This window comes from Phascolarctos cinereus, unplaced genomic scaffold (genome assembly GCF_003287225.1).
Source record: "Phascolarctos cinereus isolate Bilbo 61053 unplaced genomic scaffold, phaCin_HiC Scaffold_726;HRSCAF=1367, whole genome shotgun sequence".
In the NCBI taxonomy this organism is placed as follows: Eukaryota; Metazoa; Chordata; class Mammalia; order Diprotodontia; family Phascolarctidae; genus Phascolarctos; species Phascolarctos cinereus.
This window is the reverse complement of record NW_027556098.1, coordinates 359,659,596-359,681,733: the sequence shown is the minus strand read 5'-3', so window position 1 is coordinate 359,681,733 and position 22,138 is coordinate 359,659,596. Positions and strand designations below refer to the sequence as shown.

Sequence of the window (22,138 nt, the reverse complement as noted above, 5' to 3'; positions counted from 1 at the left end):
CTAGCAATATCCACATTAGGCTTCTGCAAAGACGCAGGGGCGCTCACAGTGGACTGCACAGCTGCTGAAGGGGGCAGGGCTTGTCCCCGCCCAGCTGCATCTTTAACTCCAAGAGAGGGCTCTGGTACCCAGGTCGCCATCTGGGTGAGGCCTAGGCTCAGCCAACAAACAATCCCCAAGCTTACTCTAGACTGTGTCACTCTCAGAGAGCCAGGATTAGTGACTATTAAAACTTATTTATTGAAGATAGGTACAAGCAAAGAATTCCCAACACATTTGGTCAGAAGAAAGGAGAAAGAAGAGAGACACAAGGGCTGCTGCTGCTGTGGTCGTTAGGAGGGAGCTGCAGCTGCTACAGTTTCTCATCTTTCGCAGCCACAGTCCTGTTTTTGTGGCACACGGTACCACTGCCCTAGGTCCCCAAAGCTTTCTGACAAAAACTTGCAGTCCCAAAAATGAACAAAACAGTGGAACCGGTGGCAAGCTGGAGGGCTTCCCAATGGCCAATCCTTCCACACTTGCTTCCACTGCAAAGTTTAGCTGCTCAGCCCCAGTGGGGGGCATGTGGGTAACACCCAAGGCAAGTAAGAAGAAGCCTCTGGGATCCCCGGAGTCCAGATGCTGAGCCACAGCAGGACACAGGGCTTAGCGAGGAGCGGTGGCAGCATGGCTTTAGAGATCCCATTGCTACAATAGCCCTTGCGGGAGGTTGACCAGCTGGCTTGGTGTGTGGAGAGGCTGTAGCCATAGCAGTCTTCCTTAACTTTTTGCCCTGAGGGTTTGGTAGAAGGGGGATGAGAAGAAAGGCATGTGTATTTCCATGATCTCTACTATCCCACCAGTCAAAAGGTCAGTCAATACCTTTATAAAAACTTTGGACCCAAATAAACAAGCCTGAAGAAATCCTTTGGAGATGGTGAAGTTGTACTTGGTAAGTTTCTGTCACGACTGGCTTGAGCTTCTTGAAGAGCGTCAGCTGCTTCATTTTTGGGTCTGTAAGCTACTACAAATCTGAGCAAGTCGATTCTAAAAGGAAAGTGACACATGAATTGGCTAGAGAAGATAGGCATCTTTTTTATATTTAGGACATGGGCATTTTGAGGCCACAAATCCTCATGCCCTTGAGGGGCAAATCACAACCTCTCTAAGGCCTCCTCACAGATATTATTCCCTAATACTAGTGGGAAAGGTGCCAAGTACTTGGAGAATGCCTGCCATGCCCCTGTACCCCATCACATCCATGGTCTATCCCCTGGCTCAGCTTTCCAGCTGTCAGGTCACCTCTGGAGCCAGTGAATCTCCCCCCCTACCCCAAAAGCAGGCTCCTTCACCAGGCTTTGAAGGCTTCTCCAGGCCTGGGTCTACTGGGACAACCTTCTCCCACAACTCAGAGCTTGGGGGCTTCACTCAGACACTCTGACAGATGCTTCTAAGCATAACCAGAAACCTAAGATCAAGGGAAAACATTTGGTGAGAGTAACCTTCCTTGACGTCCAAAATGGCCACACGTCAATGAAACGGAGTTAAGTGGACTTACAGACAACTTCTTAATGTTTCCCAAGGCCTCTGGATCCAGATGAGCCAAATCCACTTTTTGTAAATCACCGGCCACTAAGCGCATGCTCTGTACAAAGGAAAAGGGGTTGTTAATCTGAGGAGTTCACCTCCAGAAGACCAGGCTCGAGCACCACCTTCTACATGAAGCTTTTCTTGATTCCCCCAACTCCTAGTGTCCTCTCCTCCCCAAATTTGGTATTCAACTATTCTGATTCTATTCTCTTTGTATTTCTTCTGTATATGTAGACATGCACTTGTTCGTCTTCGCCATTAGAATATAATGAATAGAAAGTTTTCTTGGAGGTGGGATAGTTAAGACAGTACGTTGAGAGGAAGCAGTACAGCCTAGCTCCTCACTAAACATCCTCCACAAAGAACTAGAAAACGCACCAGACTGAATTCTGATTGGGAAAGAAAAAAAAAAGTCAGTGAGTCCTTTTTCCAGCCCAGGGTGGCTTAGGGAGACAAGATAGAAGCCAGCAGACACCTGAGGTGGGGTCTGGCATGGAGAATTCCAGTGCGCTGAGACAGCACCAGGGAGAAAGGGCTCCCAGGCACCCCTAAACTAGCACAGGAATGGGTAGCCTCTGGCAGGGCAGCTCTGCTGCCTGCTACCCCGTTCCAATCACAGATCCAGGGTGGGACGAACAGTCTGATGTATGGGCCTCAGCTGTGTACTAAGCATGGAACAAATTCTGAATCACACAGCAGCTGTGTGGTTCTGACCCCAGGAGCAGAGTGGGGCTCAGTTCTAGCCTGCAGGCCAGTGTGGAAGCCTACAGTAGAATAACCAGGGCAGGAGGCCCAGACCAAATGGGAATTGGCAGTTCAGTTGCTCTGAATCTGCAGAATCTTCTATCAGACTAATAGTAACTGAACTGAGCAAAAGTCTAGAGAAACTCCCAACCAGGAACAAGGCAAAAGATCTCAAATCTGGGTCAGGAACTTGCAGAGCTCCGACCAGAAGGGTAATGAACAGATTTTTCCCTGGGTCACATCACTTTAGAAGCAATGAAAGCAGTAAAAGGCCAGAAGAGGAAAGAAGCTCAGACCAGACATTGCCCCTGGAAGTACACAGAGACTCAGCATCACGTTCAAAGTCTAGAAGCTAGATGGGAGAATGAGCAAACAATAAAAGGAACCCACCAAAAAGAGCTATCATGGAGACAGGAAGTTCAAGCCACAAACACAGAAAAGAATGTCTTGAAAACATCTACAAGCAAAGCCTCAAAGAAAAATCGAACTTAGGCACAAGTCCAACAAGAATTATTAGTTAAAGCAAGAATTTTTAAAAAGCGTTAAATAATTTAAAAAACCAAATGAGAATGATAGGGAAGAAACATAGGAAAAGAGAATTAACAGCTTAGAAAAAGTGGCACAAAACCTCACTGAAGAAAATAACTCCCTGAAAATTAGAATTGACCAAATGGAAGCTGATGACTCCATGAGACATCAAGAAATACTAAAACAAAGTCAGAAGACTGAAGAGTTAATTTGAAGATCACTGGGCTACTTGAAAGCCATGAACAAAAAGAGCCTAGTCATCATGTTTCAAGAAATCAATGAAGAATATTATCCAGATATCTTAGAACCAGAGGATAAGGAAGAAATGGAAAGAATCCACTTGTCATCCCTTGAAAGAAGACAATGAGGAATGTTTGTGTCATTCTTTGTTACCTGTATTCCAGCACTGAGCACAGTGCTAAGCACACAGTATGTGTTTATTGTCTAAGAAAAGAGGATGTTCTGATAACCCTGGGCCAAGAAGTTGGCCAAGCTGGAGCAGCTGCTGGAAAGCAGGCAGGGCATTTGCTAGGAGAAGAGAGCCCAACACAGGGGTGACGAACCTGCAGGCTTGAGGCCACATGTCTAGGTCCTTGGGTACAGCCTTTTGACTGAGTCCAAGTTTTACAGAACAAATCCTTTTATTAAGGGGAATTGTTCTGTGAAGTTTGGGTTCAATCAAAGGGCTGCACTCGAAGACCTAGAGGGCAGCAGGTTCCCCACCCTTGGCCTAGCCTATGCTGCTCTACAGTGGCCTGTCTGCTTCAAGGTGAACTTAGATTTGTTGACTTTCCAATGAGAAAAGACCTTTTGGGACACACCCTTTTCTATTTCAGAATATGTACATCTATAGTTCATCACTGCAGTTAAAGAGAGCTGAGCTTAACTCTGTTTCGGGGTTTTAGTCTAATAGGCATGATGTAAAGCTCACCTTTTCAACCTGCTAATACCTAAGGCTGTGATTTGTACATCTTAAGCTGCATATCAAGCATGTAAATAAACACAGAGGTGGGCAGTTTTCAAGTCGTAGAAGTACTTCTGTAGTAATGGCACCCTTAGACTGAGGAAACAGACTAAGCAGGAGATGCAGCTGAGAGCAGAGATCAAGACACATACAGGAAAGATGTCTCTGGGGATAGGTATAATGGTCCCAGAAGACCCAGAATGGCCCCAACTCCCTCTCTCATAAACACTGCTCTCTTTTACCTCTCCTCCGCCCACTGGCACGGTGAGAAAGACCTCATTGCTATCAGCCAGGGGGCTGCCGTTCACAGAGATGTTGTAAATCCGCTCTCTAGCTGCTGGGGTACGTAGGCCTGGGGTCTTGAAGATCCTGTAAAAGCCAGAAAGTTTTTGTGAAATCTGCCCACTACACTGAATTAAAGCAAGAATTATGAGCACTTCTGCCCCAATCCTAGCTCAAGCTGCAGTTCTGAAATCACTTACATTTTTTTCCTTCCAAACCACTCACTTCTAAGAGAAGGGTAAAGTTCCAATTTAGAAAAATTCTGAGTAGAATATGACTAAACACAACTTGCCTGGGAGAAAAAGGCTGTAATTACTAAACATGCAACTAGAAAAATAAATTCTCATCCATATAATTTTCAGCTCCATGAAACCTGGTTGCTAAAAAGAAGAAAAAAAAAACCAAAATCACCAGAAATAGAACACGGTCATTTCATTTAGAAGAGCAGCTAAATGCTTCCATAAGTTGTTCAACTGTCACAGCAGAGATTATTTGGGGATTACATTATCACAGGATCTCTGGAATCTAACATTTTCAAGATGAAGGAGATTATTACAAAAGAAAAAGTCAAACATTATTAAAATGTTGCAACTCATTTCTTTAAAACCTCTGCATTAGAATCAGCAAGGGCCAAAAGGGTTAGTATATGGGTTTCCCTGCTAATGTCAGAGGCATTACTCACTCTAACTTATGCCTAGAGTGAATAAAATAGCTCATCCTTGTAATGCTATTGATGATAATGCCAACTGTTCTAAGGAGAGTAATAATAATAATGAACAGCTAACATTTACATAGCACCTGCTATGTGGCAGGCACAGTGCTAAGTGCTTTACATTTATTACATTTACATATCTCATTTGTTCCTCACAACCCTGGAAGTAGATGCTTTTATTATCATCTAAATTTTGCAGATGAGGAAACTGAGGCAGTCACTGGTTAAGAGACTTGCCCAGGGTAACACATCTAGGCCAAGTCACAGGGCAGATTTGAACTCAGATTTTCTCCAAGCCCAGTGCTATTTCCATTGCTGCTAAGTGAATGCTGAGTGAAGAAGGCAGCAAAGTCCATGTCTCCTTTACCCTCTAAAGAAACTTTGGAGACTAGAGGATTAGGTACATTTTGCAAATGTCTGCTCTCCGGTGACTAGGGTTAAATATTTGGGCCACCACTGAATTTCAAGTAGTTTTAAAACCCTTACCTGGAATCAAACCTGGGTGTCACACCTGGAGTTGGTCCTAACATGGAGAAATCAGATCTGCCCATGGCTGGAGTAACAAGACTACTTTGGTTTGACCTATATTTATCAAAGTAAGAAATTTTGCCATGAGAGAGAATCTTAATCTGCTTGAATAAAACACCATTTTCAATGATTCTAATCATGTTGTCAGGCCAGCTTCCCAAATACGTTCACTATATCACTGGCAAATATCCGGTTAACCTTCAGCAGTTACCACCCCATGCTAGAATACTGGTAGAGGAATGATCTTTTTGAAAAACCATCCTCTAGGTCATAACTATTTCCAGAAATTTATTTTCTACCTCTCCCATTTGGAATCTATGGACTAGCACACAGTACAGTGGGGGGATTAAAGCATTCCAACATTCTCTACTACAGTATAAGGGAATTTCTGGGAATGAATTATATAGTCTCATGTTATTAAGTTAGATAGACACAGATTTAAAGCCTTTAACACTAACTGCCAAAATTTTTTTTCTTTACTCCATCCTAAAGACTACAGTGTGAACAAGATATCAGTATTCCTGGCAAGATTTGAAAAATAAGTTACAATGGAAGTTAAAAGCCTCCATTGGACAGCAACGCATATAACTTATCACAGAATAAGTAACCACCTAAAAAGAAACTGTTATTAAAGAATTATGCATTTACAAAAATGATCATTTGTTGCATATGCTTCACCTGCTGCCTACTAAATCCTAGGTAGGCCTCTCTAGTCTAAGCCTAGTCCTGAATCTCCCTCTTTTTCTCTTTTTCTGATCTATGTATGTATTCTTACTGTTCTGTTGTTATAGACCCCTTCTCAAAATAATATTCTTAAATGCATAAAATAAAACATATAGCATTATAAAGGAAACTAATTAAAGAAAGGTGTAATTTTTTCCCCATTCAAGTTCCTGGGCCTCTTGAAATCTCTCCATGGACCCAGTTGGTTAAGAACCCTTAGCTTCTAAGACCCTTAGAAATTAAGCTTAGTCTTCCCAGTCCTGCCTATCCTACGCTCCAGTCCAAAGCAAGACCAGTGGTTAGACTGACTATTCTCGGCCCCTTTTACATGTGACCTTTCTAGACCGCAACTACCTAGCCTAAGTCACAGGAGGAAGAGAGTCTAATTTCCCGGTTGCCTGGGGAACAATTTGTCACAGATCCCTACTGTAGAATAGTCTCTGCCTGAGTCAGAGGGGCTCGGACCTTCTGCATGTCTACATTCCAAATGAAAAGATGCAAAGACTTTAAGGTCTCCAACCCTACACCCCCCCCCCACAACAAGCCCCCCTCCACATTGCCTTTTGTTTCTGCCGTTTGCTCGCACTGACTGAGCCCTCTTCTTGGTCGTTGGGCACTTCTTTGCCTGAGAGAGAAACAAATAAGATTCAACTTAACACATGGAAAGGAAAAAAAGACCTGAAAAGAAGTCTGGGGGAAAAAATTAAGCTCAAATACAAAGAGTCCTCCTTGACATGCAGTGACCAACTCCTAGAATCACAGGACCACATCAACTCATATGCCACACAATTTGAGAGTTGGGGCACCAGTGGCCAAAAAGGAAGCCTTGCTTATACTACAAGTGGCTGCCCAGCCTCTGCTTGTAGACCCCCATGGAGGAGAAGCCCACTGTCTCCAGACAGCTCATTCCACTTCTGCGCTGTTCTAACTGCAAAACACTTGGCATGACATTGTGTCAAACTTGCCTCTTTGTTGTTTTCACCTATGGCTGCTGGTTCACCTCTCTGGGCCCAAAAGGAAACTAATCCTTCTTCCACACAGAAACACAGAATGTCAGAGCCAGAAGAGACCTTCGGCAACACCTAGTCTAGCTCACTCATTATTTTTATAAATAGGGAAAACTTAGGCCAAGACAAGGGATTTGAGTTGCCTAAGGTTACCTTGCCAGGCGGGCTCAGAACCCAAGTAAGACAGTATAAAGATGGGACATCAGAACCACAGGGAGAATCGGTTCCTTATGTCTTTTTCTAAGGTCGAAAAAAAAATGGAAGCTGTTGTTGGAGACAGTCTGGCTTCTTCTTTCCAAATCTCTCAGTTGACTTATGTGAATAAAAGCTCCAGAAGGTTAAGATGTGAGGAAACACAACTCTGCAATCTTCCCTCCATGGTCCAGCTCTGCTCACCTCACCTAAGCAGTCTCAAATCAAAGTCATGACTTCCTTAGAGATTTCATCTGCCCGAAAATTTGACTGGAGATCTGTACTTTGATTACCCTATCTGCGTCATTGATTAGCTTTTGGTAGAAAGCCAAAGACGACTCTCAATACAATCAGGCACTGGCACTGGACCCCCCAAGGATCCAATCCTTACCTTTGTAGTCTGAGGATTAATATTTTCAGCTTCTTCTTCTTTAATCATCTCGGCCACTTTTGCTGCTTTCTTTGCTGTAAGGAACATTTAAAATAGACTGATGACTCCAGAAGGAATTAACTTATTTAACCCAATTGCTGGTCACTCAAAATGATGAAACACAACCTGCCTTTTGGGGCCATTTTAAATAATGACAGCAGCTTACACATTACAAAAATCCTTGGCCATGTTACCTACTCCACAGGCAACCTTCCTGGCTGTCTCTGGAATCACACCTCCATTTTGCAGAGTTTTGCAACTTGCCTGAGGTTACACAGTTAATAAATGGCAGAGCTATACCCAACTTTTCTGTTTCTGATTATCTATATTAAAGTAACCTAACAGCAGGCAACTTACTGATTGGCCAATATTTTGTTTCAATTAGTAAGTATATCATCTCTTTCAAGAACCAGTGCTTGTTCTGTTCCACCAAGCTGCCTCTTGGTCAGACCTGGGCCAAGATTATTTTAAAAAGATTATTTTGGCAGCTATGTAGAGGGTGGGTTGAAGAGGAGAGACCCCAGAAGTGGGGAGCTCAATTAGGAGCTAACTACTACCATTGTTCAGGCAAGAGGTGATGACAGCCTGAACCCTAAGTTCCATTTTGCACACACGGAATTTAAGGTGCCAGTGGGACATCCAGGAAGAATCACAGCCTCAGAAGTGGAAGGGACTCCGGCAGTTCTGTGGTTCAGCCAAGACCTCTACCTGACAAGTGATCATCCAGCCTTTATTTAAAATCTGTCCAGTTTTGTGGAAACCACCATCTCCTGTTATTTTATGTTTGGACAATTCTAATTGTTTGGGGGGCTTTTCCTTACATTGAGCCTAGCATAGAGGTAAAAAGGAGTTGATGAAGCTGTGTTCAAGATATAGACAAGGAATGAACACACACACACACACACACACACACACACACACACACATATTTATGAGTCATCTGGAAAGAAATGATATTTGAATTCTTGGGAACTGATAAGATCTCCAAGAGGGCACATGTAAAGAGAAAGTAGCTTATGACTGAATACTGGTGAATACTCACAGCAAAGGACCAGGAAACGTGTGAGTGATTCCACAAAGGTGACTGAGGAGCAGTCATATGGGTAGGAGAACTAGGAGAGAGGAGTGCAATAAACAAAAAGGTAGAAAATGCCAAAGGCAGGGTTATTAGTTGCAGAAAGGTCAAAGAGGATAGGGACTAAAAAAAGACCAATGGATTTTATCGGTTAAGAAAAGATTCCTAGAGAGAGTTGTTTTAGGAAAATTGTGAGAACAAAAGCCAAATTACAAGGGATTGAGAAGAGCTACCAACCTTTGACAGCTTTCAAGGGTGTCTGAATAGCTTCAACTGTCAGCTTATTTATCTCTGTGATATCCAGGTCAGCCTGAAAGAAAGTAGCCAGAAAACACCAGAGGCATCAATGTACATGATTAATGAGAAACAGCAGATGATGAATGTGTTCTCCTTCTTGCCTCTCTGCCACCTTGCCCTTTGAATGAAATGTCATCACCCAGAGATAGAATGTCGAGTTTGCTATTGCCCTGTTAGAGGACAATGTCACTCAGTGATCACTCAGTACCTGTGAATATGGCTAATAACAATCCTTTCAACATTGAGCACAAAAACCAGGCAGGGTAGTATAAAAACTGTGCCTTTAATTAAAACTGGTTTACAGCCATGGGGCTTAACATATTACCTGGGGCTAATGCCACCTTGGTGGCTAGATAAGATATCTAACAGCTAAATTATACACACATATACACACACACATACCCACACCCCCCACATATGGGCAACTCCAGGAAGGCCACTCTACAGCAGGCACTGAGCTACATGCTAGTGATATAAAGACAAAAATGAAAGTCCCTGCCCTCAAGGAGCTTAAATTCTACTTAATTCAATAAGCATATATAAGATACTATGTTGCATATTGAGGATATTAATGGGAAAATAAAAGGCAGTCTTTGCCTTCATGAAGGTTACATTCTTCCAAGCTTTATTGCTAGATTAGAAGTTGTTTCTTCCTTATTTTTATAAACTCTAAGAATTTACAAAGGAGCTTCCCAACAGTGTTTTTATTTGAAAATGCAAAAGGTTAGATGAACTCTGAGGCGCATGACTGAGTACTTTATCTGGCCAAGGCAAAATGTCCTGCTTTGCTAAGCATCCCAAGCTTTCCCACAACAATTTGCTAAGTACATCTATCTGAACAAATGGTTATAAAAGTACTGAAGGCAGCAGAGATTTTAGAAGCTATAAACTAAACATGCTGGATGTTATTTTCCCTCTTGTTCCAACCACCTCTAAAATTTAAGATTATCTCCCTTTCCTTTAGCCTATCCTTTTTCTTTAAATGATTTTCCACCGTCATGTGAAAGAACTATGGTTCCTCTGTCTTTTCTGTCCTCAACCTTCTTAGAGTAGAAGGAAGTAGTCCACATCACAGGGACTTTAAATGGCATCGATCCCTTCTCTTTTACCTAGAGGGCTATCTCTAACAAAAAGAATTTTAAATAAAAGCAGTTCAGCAAAATCAATCACTACAGCAAGCCCAACAATACAGGTGCCATTTCATACCCATGGTCCTTCTGCAAAGAGGGGAGAAAGGCACATCCTCGTTTTTCTTCCGTGACAAGTTTGGTCATTATTATACAACAGTTAGTTTCCAATTCTGTTGTTGCTCTTTTCATGTACATGACTATAGTTGGTGTACCTTCCCTATTTTCAGCAAAAGCACTCACTATCCTTCTTCAATCTCCCAGGATCTTAAACTTGGGTGAACTGAATCCTATTCTCCAAACTCTGCCTTATTCCATGTATGCCTTGAGTTGTTAAAACTTGCTATTTCTCCCTCCAAAACATCTCTCAGATCTGACTTCTCTTTCTTCATAGCCTGTTACTACTTAGCTCAGGTCCTCATCACCTCTGGCCTAGATTACTGCAACAGCCTTCTAGGGTGGCCTCTCTGCCTCAAGTCTCAGATCTGACAATGTGACTCTACTCCTCAATCAACTCCAGTGGCTCCCTATTTCCTCTTGCATTAAATTCCTCCATTTAGCTTTGAAAGCTCTTCACAACCTGGCCCCGATCTCATTCTATAATCCAGACCAACTAGCCTTTTTCTCTGTTCCTCCTGTACCACACTCCATCTCTATCACTGTGCCTTTTCCTTGGTTATCCCCACCCCAATGTCTGGAATGAACTTCTTCCCTCCCTCTCTTTCCTCCGGAGGAGCTCAAAAACCTTTCCTGACACCCTCTCTGAAGTGTTTTTCCCTCCCTCCCTGGCATTTTAACTACTCTGTATCTTTTCTTTATCTTTCTTTTGTATGTAGCTCTGTACTTGTCATCTTCCCCATTAGAATAGAAGTTCTTTTTGATTAGATGTTTTTAATTCTTTGTATTTGCATCCCCAGAGCCTAGTACAAAGTTTAGCACAACACAGACATTTAACAAATGCTTCTTAATTGAGCAAAGGTTTCCAAGCTTCTGCTTACTTCACTTTATATCAATTCATATAAATTTTGTGATTTCTTCACATTGTTCTTAAGGTGCAATAATTTTCCTTCCTGTACAACCATGGGCATCTAATTTGACTCCAGTTTACTTGTTTCTGATACATATTTTAGTATAAATGGGGCCTGTCTATATTTATCTATCCATCCACAGACCCATCAATCCACCTCTAGCAACGCATTCCTGTGGCTTCCTATGGCCTGCAAGATAAAATGTCTTAAAATCTTCTGGCTTTTAAGCCCTTCATAACCTTGCCCCTTCCTACTTTTCCAAGTCTTCTTACACCTTACCCTCTTCCACATGCTCCATGAACAATGATTCTGGCATCCTTGCTGTTCCTGGCACAAGACACTCCATCTCTGACTCCATAAATTTTCACTGACTCTCGTCCAAGCCTAGAATTCTCTCTCTCCTCACCTCTGTCACCTGACTTCCTTCAAGTCTCAGCAAAAATACCACCTGAGAAATCTTTTCTGATCCGCCTTAATCTTAGTGCCTTTCCTCTGAGATTATCTCCAATTTATTCTGTCTATATAGTGTTACTTGTAAATAGTTGTTTCCCTGCTGTCTCCCCTAATAAAATTATGAGATCCTTGAGTTCAAGGACTGCCTTTTGCCTTTCTTTTTATCTACAATGCCTTAGCATAGTGACTGGCATATAATAGATGTTTTAAAAAAAATTATTTGTTTTAATCCGCCAAGATCTGCCTTCTCACTCACTGTCTAGAAGAGAACACACAAAAAATAACCTATTATAAACCTGTATAGTCGATTGAAACAAATGTCCACAATCCCCTTACCTACCCCGCCCTCCCCTCCAAACCCCAGATTTGTCCCATTCTGAATTCTGAGTCTTTCCCCTCTACCAGGAGGTGGGTAGCATGGTTCGTCATTAGTCCTCTAGAATCCTGGGTGGCTATTACACTGATAGAAGTTCACAATGATATGCCAAAACTTGTTCATCCATCTCCAATTTATGGGCACCGCCTCAGATTCCCATTCTCTGCCACCTGAAAAAGAGCTATAGTTGTGTACATCCTTTGAGTTTGTTTTGCCTAGGACTGATCCCTCCCTTAATCGATCCTCCGTCTAATTTCCCTTTTTCCTATTTTCTCATTGAGTAAAATGGCTGCGCGCACGTGCGTGTGTGAGTGTGTGTAGAGAATGAGATTCACATGCCGGCCACTCTCCCTACTTGTTTGTATAGATATCTTTGTATAGATATCTACTTGTGCACTTTGATTATGAGGTAATTTTCCCTAACCTTCCTTTTGCTTCTCCCTGCAGTATATTCTTCTTTCCCTCTTTATTCTTTTCTTGAGAATATCAAGACTACTTCAACTACTCTAGAGACTTGTCTAATTGGACTCCCTCTATGAACTCTGAAGATAACAGGGTTCAGAAGGGTCACATGCATCATCTCCCCATATATGAATGAAAAGTTTATCCTCATTTAGTCCTTTATCATTGTCTGTTCATGTTTACCTTTTTATGCTTCCCTTCACACCTTTGAGTTTCCCTGCAGCTCTGGTCTTTTCATCAGGAATGTTTAGAAGTCCTCTATTTCATTAAAAGGTACATTTCCTCCCCTGTAGTATTATGTTTAGTTTTGCTAGATAAACTGTGCTTGACTGTAAGACCATTTCCTTTGCCTTCTGGAATATTATATTGCAAGTTCTCTGCTCCTTTATACTGGGGACTGCTAAATTGTGTGTGATCCTGACTCTGAAGCCTTAGGTATTTGAATTCTTTCTTTCTGGCTTCTTTGTAGTATTTTTTCTTTGACCTGGAAGCCCTGGATTTTGGATATGATATTCCTGGGAGTTTTCTTGTCGGGGTTTCTTTCAGAAGGTGACTAGTAGATTCTTTCTTTTTCTACTTTGCCCTCTGGTTCTAAGAGATTTGTGCAGTTTTCAAGATATCTTAAAATCGGATACCTAGATTCTGGTTTTGGTCATAGCTTTCAGGTGGCCCAATGATTCTTAAATTTTTTCCTCCTTGATATTTTCTAGGTCAGTTGTTTTTGCTATGAGAGTCTTTACATTTTCTTTCTTTTTTTTGCCATTTGACTTTGATTTAATATTTCATGTTGCCTCATTAAATCATTGCTCTTTATTTGGTCCATTTGAATTTTCAGGGAGTTTGTCACTTGGGCAAGGATTTTTACCTCTCTTTCCAATACTTCTCTGGCTGTCATTGCTTTTCCAGTTTTTTCCTCAAGTGCTCTCATTCTGTTTATAAAAACCTTATTTAACACTTGCTCCATCTCTTCCAGGAATTCTAGTTGAGTTTTTGCCCAGTCTCTGTTTTCCTAAGGCAGCGCTTGTAGATGTTTTGGAGTCATGCGCTGCTTCTACGTCTGTATCCTGAACATACCTGCCACCATAACAGCTCATTATGTTTTCCTTCTTTTGTTGTTTGTCCATTCTTCCAGCCTACTTCCTGACGTTGGATATGATGTAGGAGTTGGCTCTCTGTAGCGCTACTGGAGGGATGTTCTGGGCTGCTCCTGCTGCTGCTTTCTTGCGGGTATTGAGTGTGGTGTTCTTCCAGCATCTCAGGGCCAGGATGGTGACTTGGAAGCTTCCAGTGCTCCCCAACTGGTCTGATCCAGGGCAAACTCTGATTTCTGCCCCCCACCCCCACCCCCCTACTCTGAGCTCTGCAACTTCCTGACCTAGGTTTCGAACTGTGCAAGAGCAGAATGCTGCTGGACTCCACCTTGGGAGGCTAGCCAGAAAGTGCTGTTGGTTTAAAATGGCAGAATCGTAGGACCCCTCTCCCCTCCCATTTTGGTCTGGGTTTCTTGCTTTGGTTATTCCTCTGTAGGCTAGTCCAGATGCAGGAAGTGAGACCCTGATTTGTCACTGAGATCTGAGATCCCTTCTTTCTCTGGGCCTCTCCACACTGTACAAAGGTCCCCTTCTCACTCCATCTTGGATAGTGGTCAACAAAGCTGTCAGTTGGCACCTGTCTCCATTGTAGTGCCCCAGTGTGGGTCTCAGGGTCCCCCATTATGGGTCTGGGATCTCTTTATGCTGGCGTGCAGCCTCTCCCTGGGTACCGGAGTGCTGTTTGTTTTGTGCTCCTGCCCTGACCCTGCCTTCAGTGTCTTCTCCCTATTTATGCTGACCCGGGCCAGATAAAAAACTCACTGTGACTTTTCCTGGATTTCTCCACCAGGATTCAGTCTGGTGCATTTTACAAATCTGTTTGGAGGAGTTGTGGACAAGAATTCAACTGCACTGCATCCTTCTACTCTGCCATTTTGGCTCTACCCCCTAGAACAGGTGCTTAATACAACAGGGGCTATCGACTTGACTATCTTTGACCTCTTTGGCACATATGCCTAGCAGTAGGATCTATGGGTCAAAGTGTATGGACATTAATCACTTAAAAAAAAAAGACAATTCCCATGAACTTATAAAGCTAAAATGAATTGAAATCTGGTCATAACCAAGAAAATTTATGTGCTGCTCTTCAAAGCAACAGGCCAAGATATATACTACAATTCATTTACCTTATTAAGAATTAGTTGCAATTTGCTCATTGCATTCTGATAAACACGAATCCTTCTACTTCCCAGCTCTCTCATTACAGTAATAGAAAACACAAAAACTAGAGGCCTGTGGGCTCCTTGCTACTCCTTAGACTCATCTTTTGTACAATGACCTCACCCCTCTCCCACCACATCTCCCTCCAAACCTCACATCTAAATCACTTCAGTTTGCTGCTGGAAGAAGGTGGATCTCTTTTTGGTTGCCAAACCACTTTTACATTGCTATGTTTAGGAAAGTTCTGTTTTATATGTCGAAGCCCTTTGTGCTGTTCAAGATCTGGCTCTTCCTCTTAACTATGTGATTTCAAGCCTCCAGGTTCCTCAACTATAAAATGGGGACAGTAACCCTTGTGTCTCCTAGAAGGGCTACGATGATCATATGAGGTAATGCGTGCAGAGCACTTGGTACACAAGTGGTGAAGCACAGACGCCCCACAGTATGAGCATTTGTCAGCGACCCTGCTTCCTTCCAGGCCTCCTCCTGGTTCTTAGTCCTTTTCAATCCAACTGGATGTACTTCCCATCAATGGAGACTTTAAGCAAAGGCTGGATAAACGTTTGTCAGGAATGTCACACAGACAGAGAGGGCACCATAGCTTTTGGAATAGACTGGACTAGATGACCTGAAATCCCTTTCAATTTGAAAACTCCGAGTATGTGACAACCCACAGCAGAGAATCACGGTTTCAATCATTCTATCGTTAGCAAAGTCCAATGGTTAAGAATTGAAACAAATTACGTGTTTTATCCCAAGGCCTATGCAATAAAGATGAGTGCAATAAAGATAAATCAATTTAAAAATAAATCTGGGTTTGAGATTACCTAATCCCACTGGAGAACTCAAGAGCAGGCACTACAAAGGGAACAGGAAGCAGGACAAGCCATCACACTTAGGAGTTTATCAGAAGAGACAACAACCCTGAAGCAAATGAACACAGTAGCTCAATGCTCAATAAACCCATGAACTAATAGGGGAAGAATTCCTTATTCAACAAAACTTCTGGGAAGACTAAAAACTAATTTGGCAGAAAATAGGTTTAAAATTAGCATTTTATATCACAATAAGAGCCAGATGGACATACAATCTAAAAATAAGAGGCCACATTATTTAAAAAAAAAAAGGCTGGAGAATGCAAGGAGATATCTTTTACAATTATGGCCGGGGGGAACTTTGTAGGCAGACAAATAAGAGAGAAAACAAGAAAAAACAGACAATCCTGATTACATAATTTTCACAGGAACAAAGAATAAAGTATAAGAGAAGCCCGATAGTAGGAGAAAAAAACCTTTATATCAAGCACCTCTGATAAAATTGCCATATACCCAAGATACAAATTGCTAATAAGATGCAAGTGAAAATAACCCCAAGGTTTTACCTCATGCTCATCAAGCTGGTAATGATACAAAACAAAAATAATCAATGCTAGAGGGTTATGAGAAGTCAAGCACACTAATTTACTATTGGTAGGAAACAGCATTTTTCAACTTATAGAAAACAACTTGAAATAAGAGGAAAATTACTTAACTATTCATACTTTCTGACCCCAGCAATCCCTGTACTAGACATATAATGATAAAAGATCAAAGACAGAGAAAGTCTAGTATGTTTCACAATATTCATAGAAACACTTTTTGTGGCAGCAAGAATCAGACACAGGGAATGAATAACCAGACAAAATGTGGCTTTTTGGGGGAAGACTGGGTTTTGCCAACTTGAGCTGGTTGCAGGTGCAGCAGCCACTCACTGGCCCAATACCACTGCAGACTGGCATGGTAGTTTTGACCCATTCTGTTTCTAATCTATCAGTTCAGCCCTCAGGCAGTCTGGTCGGCCTCTGTTCCAAGGGGCTCAACATATTGGTGCTGGCTTCAGTGCAGACACCTGACTGGCCTTAGCCTTCCTGCAGTTCAGTAATCCCAGGCATAAGCAACACATTGGCCTCAGCTTTGATAGCGGGGACCACACTCATGGCATCACCACAACTCGCCCAAACTGTGCCACATAAGTGTAACAGAATATTATCACACCATTAAGAAATATCAGGATTCCAAAAAAATGGGAAGACTTTTTGCCAACTGATGCAGTGTAAAGTAAGCAGAACTAAATAAATAGCACATATGGCTACAATAACATATTAAAAGATATTAAATTTCAAATTAAATGCAGTAACCAACCTTGGATCCAAGGTACCAGGGATGAAACACATTCCCTCCTCTCAGCAGAGAGGTAAAAGCATAGAATGTTGTACATGCTGTCAAAATAGTCTGTTTTCCTTTGTTACATGGGAGTTTATGGAAGGTAGTTGTTATGAAGTAAAAGACAAAAACCACCAATAAAACAAACAAGGCCTACCAGAACAGAAGAATCCCTGAGGAGCCCAGAGATGCTTCTGTCTTTACTGGTTGTACCTACATAATGTCCTCTTCACAAGAACACTGCCTTGGGCAGAATAGTTCAACAAATATTCCTGGATTTGATAAAGACAGAAACTTCCACAAAAATCAAAGGAGACAAATCACTTACTGTTGCTGCTTCTTCCAGGGCCTGTTTGCTTCCTCCTAGAGCTACAAAAAGAATATTCCTCTTTAGCAACTAACACATGTGGATAATCATTTATTCAACAACAGAAGCATCTTGGGAAGATTCTACCTAATGTTGTAGCTTAATGTAGTAGCTTCACAAAGAAACTAAGTATTTAGAAAAAGTTGGGAGATTAAGGTAAGTAGTTAATAAATAAGGCCCACTGGGTTTTAAAACAGAGGACTGCTAGTAATCTGTATACTTCTTTGCAAGTTGTGATTTCTCATTAACTAGCAATCATTTCAAAATGCTGCTGACAGTGCTTTAGCAAGACCTTTCTATAATGGCTACAACCACTATCACTTTACATTCTATATTGTGTCAGAGGTTTCAAAGATTCTGACAAACTTGTAAAACTAGCACAAACAGCACCAGCAGTTCTCTAAGCTCAGAGAGCCTGAGCTACTACGTGAGCCTCAAAATGCTTCTACACTTCAGTTAACAGCTAGGAGAGGTGCAACATCTTACCAAAATATTCAAGCCAATTCATTTCTCTAAGAGCCTTGGGAAGCCGGAGGATTTCAATGTTGTAAAGATTGTCTACTTCTTTGACGAGGTTCTGGGCATCTGACTGTATTTGCTTCGATCTAATTTGTACTGTAAGAAGGGGTTAAAAAAAACAACAAAATATGAACAGATCATTTTACATAAAACTGAACAGCAATTGAAAGCCTTAATAATTTTTCGTACTTTAGAAATGAACCTTTCTGCCATTTTCAAACTACCTGGTAATAACCCTATCCCCAACCCCAGCAAAGCTGACAACTCCTAGTTTCTGAGACATGATCAAAGATGCCCCTTCTAGCTCTGGATTCCAAGTTTTCCTGTCGTCCATGGATTTGTCTTACAGAGGTATACATCTTTCAATAAAGTGGCTCTACAGCATCCCAGTCAGTTGCCTCACCTCAGGCAGGGCGGTCCCTAGGGTTAAAGGGAAGAGGACCAATAGGAGACACCATGTGAAGGGGTTGTCTGAAACTGTTCAGCCACTCAGAAGTGTCAGTGTAAACGGTAGGAGTTTATGTTCATGCAGCACTTTCCCCACAATAAAGGAGGAAAGGGAGGTAGCCAGGACAAGTATCGCTGTCCTATTTTAGAAAGGAGAAAGCAGAGGTTTTGAAAGGTAATACGGTCAAGACCCCACGGCAGGTTAGTGGTAAAAGCCTGAACTGAAACAGATTCTAAACTCCTGTCTCGTGTTCTTCCTGTGACACTGCCCTTTTATTGTACAAAAAAGGTTCATGTCAGCAGTCATCTTTGATCCTTTTCCTAGCAAAGACTAATGGCAGAATTTCAGAAACGATGGGGATCATTTAGGGTGGGGAAACCAGAAGCCTTGAGACCACATTGGGCCTTTGAATACTTTTCAATACTCATTGAAAAAAACAGGGGTGTAGCTGATAACAATGAACGTAGCCTTACAATTGAATCAAGTGATTCTGATTTTTTGAGGATTTTGTGCGATAACTTTTTGTAAACCACCACAACAGCAACTGTAATAGAATTACATTAAATCTAACCAAACTGCCTTGCTGTTTAAAGTGGGCCTCGTGCATTCTAAGAGCCACGTAGCTGACAGACAGCCTCCCTAGAGTAACCGACGACAAACGTTCAGCTGGGTGACCAAACGCAATGGAACACAAAAGCACTACAGCTAAACATCAAGTTCTTCAGTTAATAACAAGCGTGAGGAAAAAGCGGCATTAAACCCTGCCTAACTCAAAGGACGTCCAGGCAAGGTTTGGTACATCAGAAGCTCTCAGGGCTGAATAAAGCCTACACGCACTTTCCAAAAAGAAGCCCCTGAACAATCTCAGAATCTACAGGGGACTCCTTCTATTTGGCCTTTGCACAAAATATCTTCCATGGCATTGGCAAATAACTTGTGGGGACCACTAACAATTAACATTTCTACTGCCCTTATTGTTTGCAAAGTGCTTTACATTTGATCCTTCACAAAGGTATTACTATCCTCAGTTCACAGATGAGGAAACTGAGGTTCAGAGTTGTTAAAAGACTTGTGTGTGGTCACACAGCTATCAACTGCTGGCGTGGGCACCCAAACACAGAGTCCTGACTCCTGAGTCTAACATCGATCATGGGTTTGGGTGTCGTCCTGTTTTATGCCTTTTAAAATATTGAAAGAAGTTCATCAAGCAAAGCTATCTTTGTGGTTTCATCTCCCTAGCAATCTTGGACTATGGCATAGGTGTGGGAGCTATCTTGTTGGAAACTTTCTAACAAAAACCATGACTACTTGAAAGACAGTAGTCTAATTACCCAGATGGGAAAAAAAAACCACTAAGTGTATACAGAATGCACATTGTTTCAATTATGATGTGAAGTTGGATGGACAGCACATATATCTTGAGTATAAAACTACCAAGGAGACTGGATCCTATTACATTTGGGAAACTATGTAGCATTTTCAACAACCCTAAACTGTTTACCTCTTGTCAAAGCCCATCTTTTTAATATTAATATTCTCCCAGTGATATTACACAGCTAACAAAATTAAACACCATGATTTCTGAAAAACCAAAACTGCAGATGAGCCAACAGAAAGATACACAGAGTAAGTATAAGTAGAGTACAAGCAGTTGTGAAGATCAAATGAGATAATGTATGTAATGTGCTTTGCAAACTTTATTATGATTATGTTATCAATGACAACTCACCCTTGAAAACGTTGTAAAATACAGAACAAGAAAATATTTGAAAAGAAAAGGAGGTAGATTAACTATGTAACTAGAGGGATACTGGATGGATAGCCTGAGTGTTACACTGGTATTCAAGAAACATTAAAGGAACTAGAAAAAAGACCCCAACATAAGGAGTAGATCCTGTATCAAGGGTTTGTGGAAGGATATGGGCAAGAGTAACAGCACATTAAATGTTGAAGTAAATGTGAATGAATATAGCATTTTTGTTTCTGTAACTCTGTACTTTGGGGAAATCATTTTTTACATCATTTCTATAATTGCCACTCTCATAGCTAATGGATAGATGGATGTTCCTTGGAATGATTTTTAGCCTTCTAGTTTTCCAGAGCAGAAACAAAGGCTGGAGGATAAGAGATTTGCCGAAGTCGAATGACAAGTTAGTGGCAACGCCAAGAAAACAACAAAGAACTTTTGTGCCCCAGTCCAGGTTTCTCCCCTTTCTTAAACTTCAAAGAACATTCTGTACTGCTTTTTATACACTTCCATCAACTAACAGGTATTTACTAAGCATTTATCGTTATGCCAGGAACTCCACTAAGGCTGAGGATACAAGGAATGGCAAAAACAAACAAAGAAAAAACCATCTTCGAGGAGCTTAATTGTATATGCAAGGTATAATACTGCATCTTTGTCACACATCTACTACTACACATGGAGCTAGGATCACATCTTGCTGAGTTTTCTCAGTGTCCTGCAGAGAACAGGCACCTCAAAAAAGTTCCTCAAATAGCTTATATCTCCACACAGCTGCCAAACTGATTCTACTTAAGGAAAGGTCTGACCACACCAGTCCCGTATTCAAACTCCAACACCTCTCCGATTGAATACAGGCTGTCCCAAAAGTCTTAATACACATTTTAAGCTTTAAAGCTTAAAGACATTGATAAAGCTTTAAAAGTGCCCTAAGACTTTTGGGACACACCATATAAGCTCTTCTGCTCGGCAGTTAAAGTCCTTCACAATCTGATCCAACCGACCTTTCCAGCTGTATTATAAATCACTTCCCTTCCCATACCGAATTAGCCTTCTCCCATTTTCATGACTTGGCATTAGCAACTCCCCATATCTGGAATGCAGCAGAATTCCTAGTGTTCTTCGAAATTCAGTTAAACGAACGTCTTTTCTGATTCTTCGAGCCCTCCTTCCTTCCAATGTCCTTCCCCACCAAATTACCTTGTATTTATTTTGCTTGTACTTACTCGTCGCAGGAAGTGGGGGGCTTTGGGTCTTGGGGAAGGGCTCCGATCAGTTCCCAAGGATACCAATATGATATTAGCATACAGTCATCGCCCTCTCCCCCGAAAGAAAATAAGCTCTAGGAGGGCAAGGGCAGTTCTGCTTTTGTCAGCGTATCCCCAGCGTCCTAGCAGAGGGCTAGGAAGTAGTAGTGCGGAAGGATACTTTCAAACACCTGCTCCGCCCTCCGAAAAGGCGCCGGTAAATATCCGGTGGGGGCAGATTCTACTTCTCCCTCTCCCCCGTCGACGCGTTCCGCGGTTACCCTGGGCAACGCGAGAGCAGGAGCCTCCCCCCCTTCCGCCCCGGCCTCGCTCCCACCTTCTCCGAGGGCGCACCTAGTAGGCTCCATTTGTATCCCTCCTCCAGGCCCCAGGCCGAGCCTCGGGGCCCGTAGAGTTACCTTCACGGTCGAAGTCCTTGAGGAAGGAGGCGAGTTTTCTGCCCCGCACCGCGCTCTTCTTGGTCGTCCGGCTCGAGGCCTTCTTCGACGGAGCCATGGTGCCGACGCGGAGAAGATGCCGCGCGATCCGGCAGACCGGGGCGGCGGCGCCGCGTGAGGCGGAGAGGACCCCGGAGAGGTCAGCCCCGCAGATTGTGCTCCCGCGCCCGACTAAAGGCCCACTGTTCCGGTCTGGCCCCTTACAGCAGAGAAGAACGAGGTGCCAAAGAAGTGGTCAATGACCAAACCGGGTCCACCCACCGGTCTCCGGAATGTTAAATGGAGTCGCTGCCTCGGCCAGCGGATTCAAACTCAACCGCCGCTTGATAGCCAATAAGAAGTCCCACTCCCGAGCGGGCGCGAGGGGCTCTCGGAAGAGCCAATCATCAGGCGCTTCCACAA

The 22,138-nt window shown here is 42.4% G+C and overlaps 1 protein-coding gene across 2 annotated transcripts; it reads right to left on the bottom strand.

Moving 5' to 3' along the window:
* Positions 1-216: 216 nt before the first annotated feature.
* Positions 217-22,077, bottom strand: CDCA8 (cell division cycle associated 8). Of its 2 annotated transcripts, XR_002323885.2 has the most exons (11): positions 21,698-22,077; positions 17,804-17,932; positions 17,279-17,319; positions 8,992-9,064; positions 7,641-7,714; positions 6,611-6,675; positions 5,286-5,381; positions 4,048-4,174; positions 1,538-1,624; positions 862-1,026; positions 217-772 (listed from the first exon to the last, which is right to left on the bottom strand). XR_002323885.2 is itself a non-coding variant. In XM_020983626.2 (10 exons), the coding sequence occupies exons 1-10, from the start codon at positions 21,792-21,794 to the stop codon at positions 982-984; spliced, it is 834 nt and encodes a 277-aa protein (XP_020839285.1). In that variant the 5' UTR covers positions 21,795-22,077; the 3' UTR covers positions 217-981. The 2 variants fall into 2 exon arrangements, 1 of the variants encoding a protein (XP_020839285.1); XM_020983626.2 differs by having other exon boundaries at positions 217-1,026.
* Positions 22,078-22,138: the final 61 nt, after the last annotated feature.

Bases quoted from the DNA above. Each gene is read 5' to 3' on its own strand.
- CDCA8 (XM_020983626.2), bottom strand. From the start codon at position 21,794: ATGGCTCCGTCGAAGAAGGCCTCGAGCCGGACGACCAAGAAGAGCGCG. The intron at 17,933-21,697 runs GTAACTCTACGG...CCCTTCTTACAG, and splicing joins CAAGGACTTCGACCGTGAAG to TACAAATTAGATCGAAGCAA. The intron at 4,175-5,285 runs GTAAGGGTTTTA...TGGCTTTTACAG, and splicing joins ACACCCAGGTTTGATTCCAG to GATCTTCAAGACCCCAGGCC.